Here is a 4,565-nt window from a genome sequence, read left to right as displayed (position 1 = left end):
TTGAGACAGAGTTTCGCTCTGTCGCCCAGGCTGGAGTGCAGTGGCCGGACCTCAGCTCACTGCAAGCTCTGCCTCCCGGGTTTACACCATTCTCCTGCCTCAGCCTCCCGAGTGGTTGGGACTACAGGCGCCTGCCACCTCGCCCGGCTAGTTTTTTGTATTTTTTTTTTTAGTAGAGACGGGGTTTCACCGTGTTAGCCAGGATGGTCTGGATCTCCTGACCTCGTGATCCGCCCGTCTCGGCCTCCCAAAGTGCTGGGATTACAGGCTTGAGCCACCACGCCCTGCCTATTTTATTTATTTATTTATTTATTGAGATGTAGTCTCACGCTGTTGCCCAGGCTGGAGTGCAGTGGCGCGATCTTGGCTCACTGCAAGCGCCTCCTCCTGGGTTCACGCCATTCTCCTGCCTCAGCCTCCCAAGTAGCTAGGACTACAGGCGCCCGCCACCATGCCTGGCTAATGTTTTGTGTTTTTAGTAGAGATGGGATTTCACCGTATTAGCCAGGATGGTCTCAATCTCCTGACCTCGTGATCCTCCCACCTCGGCCTCCCAAAATGCTGGGATTACAGGCGTGAGCCACCACGCCCGGCCTAGTTATTTATTTTTTATAGAGATGGGGCATGCATTTAAGGCATGCAAAATATTTAGGGAAAAGTCTAGCTGTGAAATTCATATTTGTTTTGATTTACTTATTTATTTTTTATATTGCCCAGGCTGGTCTTAAAATTGTAGGCTCAAGCAATCCTCCTACCTCAACCTCCCAAAATACTGGGATTACAGGTGTGACCTACCATGCCTGGCCAAGCTGTGAAATTTATAATCTAATGATCATTCATCAAAAAATGTGAAAGTGAATTTTATAATTTTCCAAATTATTAGTCAATACCATATCTGAAAGGCCACTATAAAGGCTTAAGGAAAATGAGATTTTTATCTAACAACTTTAATAAATCGATTATAAATCAGAACACAAAGAATGAAGTGTTCTTTTCCATGCATAAGTCCCCTAACTTGGATGTGGTTCCCCCACTAGGCGGTGACCAAGCGATGCCCTCCGTGAGGGCAGGCGTCCATGGAGTCTGTCTGCTTCTCATGGTTTCTCCTGTTGGGATCATGGTCCCTGGCACATGGCCTCATTGATGTTTGTCGAATGAATGAATGAGGTACTGGGCAGTGGCTGCAGGCCCATGCCACTCCCACCCTGGTCAGCAAGCCCCTTGCATGGCACGCAGAGGCAAGCAGGGAAGCGTGTTTGTGGTGCTAGCACGGAGGAGATCGACGGCCAGGCGGCACCAGAGGCCAAGCCCGAGGGTCTGTCTTCATTGCTGGGCGGGCTAAGGTGTGAGGCAGAGGCCCTCAGGACCCGCAGGGGCACTGCAGTGCTCAGCATTTCCCCAGAGGGCAGCGGCCTGGGAAGAGATAGAGCCGGGCTAGGGAGGGGTGGGGCCCCGGTGAGGCCTTGCCCCTCCTCCCCTCCCAGGGACCTGAGCTTCTGGGGTCAGTCACTCAGCAGCCACCTACAGGTGGCAGAATCTGCTCTCCTTCCCAATGGCTGGGTGTCCCCCATTGCGGCTGGAGGGGTGACCATGGGGGGCCTTTGGGCAGGCGGCTCGGCCACTGCACCTCCCTCTCACCTCCGTAGCCATTCCCCAGCTGGCCATTGCTGCCTCTCTTCACCTCAGGGCCCCCTACGGCACAGACGGACAGATCGGGGCACTCGGGTCACCAGAGAGCTTCCGTCCACCCCAGCTTCAACCCAGGCTCTGGGAGACCCCCTCCCCGGAGGACCCAGGGCTCAGCTCTGCCTCAGCTTCTCAGAGGACCGTGGGGAGAGGGACAGAGTGTGGAGAACTGAGTCCCTGATGGCCCAGCTCCATCACTTTCCCTTCTTGGTCCAGTGTCCGGGCTGGCTCTCGGGGTCCCGGACTCTGCTGGCCTCTCCTCCAGCCCCATTCCTTCCTGCTCCTTCCTGCCTATGCCCTCCTGGCCTCTTCCCACTCACTCCATCCCCTCCGCCAAGAGGGCTGTACCTTCCATCTCTGTGGGGCTGTGGGTAGACCTGGGCCCAGGGCCCAGTTCCCTGAAGCCACCTCTAATGGCTCCAACACACTCCTCCAGGCATCCCATTACCTGGCTGGCTCCTGGCCTCAGCATATTCACCTCCAGCCTGATATCCAGGCTTCAAGCCAGCCCCCCAGACCTGAAGGGTGGCCCAGCGAGAGTCCCACAGCACCCCGGCCTGCACTGTGGGGAGGAAAGCTGGCATGGGCACCCTTGCCCACAGGAACTGGGATCCCCTGGCCCCTGTTGGACTTGGCTCTGCTCCCTGAAGGCTCATTGCCTACCATTTCCTTCAGGGACTGGAGTTCCTGCTTTGGGGTGCACCAGAGCTTCTGCCCCATCCCCTGCAAGAGACTCTGGTCATTCCCGCCTAGCCCCTGGGCTGTTGTCTCCCCAACCCCACTGCACTTTGTCCCCTGGGTCTGACTCACCATTCCTAAAACTTTTGGCCCCAGGGAACCCTGGAGGAGGAAAGAGGGTGTCAGAGGCCAGGCTGGGGCTCTAAGCCCAACTCTCCCACCCCCACCCCTGCTCCCAGACACCTGGCTGTGGGTGGGCCTCGGGGAAGACCCTGGCTTCCAGGACACCATTCCCATTACCAACACCTGCAGGACAGAGATTGCAGAGGAGCTAGGGACAGGCTAGTGGAACAGGGACAGCATCAGGAGGGCCAGGTGACCAGCTCATAGATGGGGGATGTGGACAGACACACTGACTCAGGCATGAGGGAGATGCCAGCTTCTGCCCGACATGGGGGAGCCCAGGAGGACTCACCAATTTTCTGTAGCTCGAGGCCACCGTTAAAACCTGGGGGAGAGGGGCCGGGCGCGGTGGCTCAAGCCTGTAATCCCAGCACTTTGGGAGGCCGAGACGGGCGGATCACGAGGTCAGGAGATCAGACCATCCTGGCTAACACGGTGAAACCCCGTCTCTACTAAAATACAAAAAACTAGCCGGGCGAGGTGGCGGGCGCCTGTAGTCCCAGCTACTCGGGAGGCTGAGGCAGGAGAATGGCGTAAACCCGGGAGGCGGAGCTTGCAGTGAGCTGAGATGCGGCCACTGCACTCCAGCCTGGGTGGCAGAGCAAGACTCCGTCTCAAAAAAAAAAAAAACCTGGGGGAGAGAAAACTGTGACTCAGAGATGGGGGTCAGCGAGAGCCACTGCCCTGGCCTCCCCTCTTCCTGGGGTGGCAGAAGGAAGAGAAGGGAAGAGGAGTGGAAGGGAGGGGAGGAACTCCAGGAAGGGCCTCCTCACCTGTTTCTGCTCCTGGTCCATAGCTGGTGCCCTGTGAGGAGAAAGAAGGTCAGTGCGGAGGACCCAGGTCTCCCCTGACTCCTTGGGGGCCAAAGATGGACCTTAGGGACTCTGAAGGGGAAGCAGGGACTTTTTGTGTCCACAGGGAGTGGAACCAGAAGAAACAGAGCAGCAAGAGACCGGGCGCGGTGGCTCACACCTGTAATCCCAGCACTTTGGGAGGCTGAAGCGGGCTGATCACTTGAAGCCAGGAGTTCGAGACCAGCCTGGCCAATGTGACAAAACGCCGTCTCTACAAAAAATACAAAGATTAGCCAGGTATGGTAGTGCATGCCTGTAATGCCAACTACTTGGGAGGCTTATTTTGCAGTGAGCCAAAATTGCACCACTGCACTCCAGCCTGGGCGGCAGAGCGAGACTGTCTCCAAAAAAAAAAAAAGCAAGAGGGTAGAAGAGGGTAGACTCGGGGAGGGACTTCCTGGCCTTAAGGTGCCTGAATAGCTGAGGCAGCGTAGGGAACAAGGGTGATGGAGGAGTGACCCTGATCTGGGGTGGGGACAGAGGATAGACCTAGCTGAGAGTTTGTCCCTCTGTGATGTGGAGCCTGGGGACAGACAGACTCACACCTGCTTTCTGAGGTTGCAGTCCCCACTGGATGGCTGGCATCGGTGCTAGGAGGAAAGTCAGGGGCAGGAGTGAGCCCAGCCCAGGGCTTGAGAGGCTGCGGATGCCATGGGGCAGGGATTGAAAGGGCTCCCATACTGGGGGATACATGGGGTCCCAGGGAAAGAGTTCGGGCTTCTCGTCAGCAGATCACTGTGTGACAAGTCACTGCCCTCTCTGAGCCTTGGCGTCCAAGGACAGAGTGGGACATGGCGGCCAGGTGCTTCCCAGTGCCCCCCAGGCACCCCCACTCCACACTGACCTGGGAACTTGCCATTCTGCACTGCAGGAGGGAGCTGGGATTTCAGGCCCCAGCCACCCTCTTTGTCCAAAGGGACCCCTGGAGTGGGAAGCCTGGGAAGGAGCTTCAGAGCAACCCTCGCATTGCAGGGACCTAAGATGGGAAGGAAGGGAGGGATGGAGCTATGCTCCAGGCCAGTCCTCACTGACGCCACCCAGGAGGCCTTGGCCTGGCCAAGCTACCGGCCTGTAGTGGCTTCTAGGGCAGACCCAGCACCTAAGGGGGACATTAGCCAGGCTGGAAAAAGCCCAGCTCCCTTGGGCCACACCCTGCTGGGGGGA

The 4,565-nt window shown here is 57.4% G+C and overlaps 1 protein-coding gene across 1 annotated transcript in view; it reads left to right on the top strand.

Moving 5' to 3' along the window:
* LOC108523326 (uncharacterized) overlaps window positions 1-2,911 on the top strand; it is a 6,702-nt gene extending 3,791 nt beyond the window's left edge. The window contains exon 2 of the mRNA XM_017863857.1: window positions 1,038-2,911. Coding sequence (XP_017719346.1) covers window positions 1,159-2,061 — 903 coding nt within the window. The 5' untranslated portion in view covers window positions 1,038-1,158 and the 3' untranslated portion in view covers window positions 2,062-2,911. The remainder of the gene's footprint in view (window positions 1-1,037) is intronic.
* Window positions 2,912-4,565: the final 1,654 nt, after the last annotated feature.

This window comes from Rhinopithecus bieti, unplaced genomic scaffold, assembly GCF_001698545.2.
Source record: "Rhinopithecus bieti isolate Rb0 unplaced genomic scaffold, ASM169854v2 scaffold_72735, whole genome shotgun sequence".
NCBI lineage: Eukaryota > Metazoa > Chordata > Mammalia > Primates > Cercopithecidae > Rhinopithecus > Rhinopithecus bieti.
The sequence above is the reverse complement of the archived record's forward strand: the minus strand, read 5'-3'. Positions and strand labels throughout refer to the sequence as shown.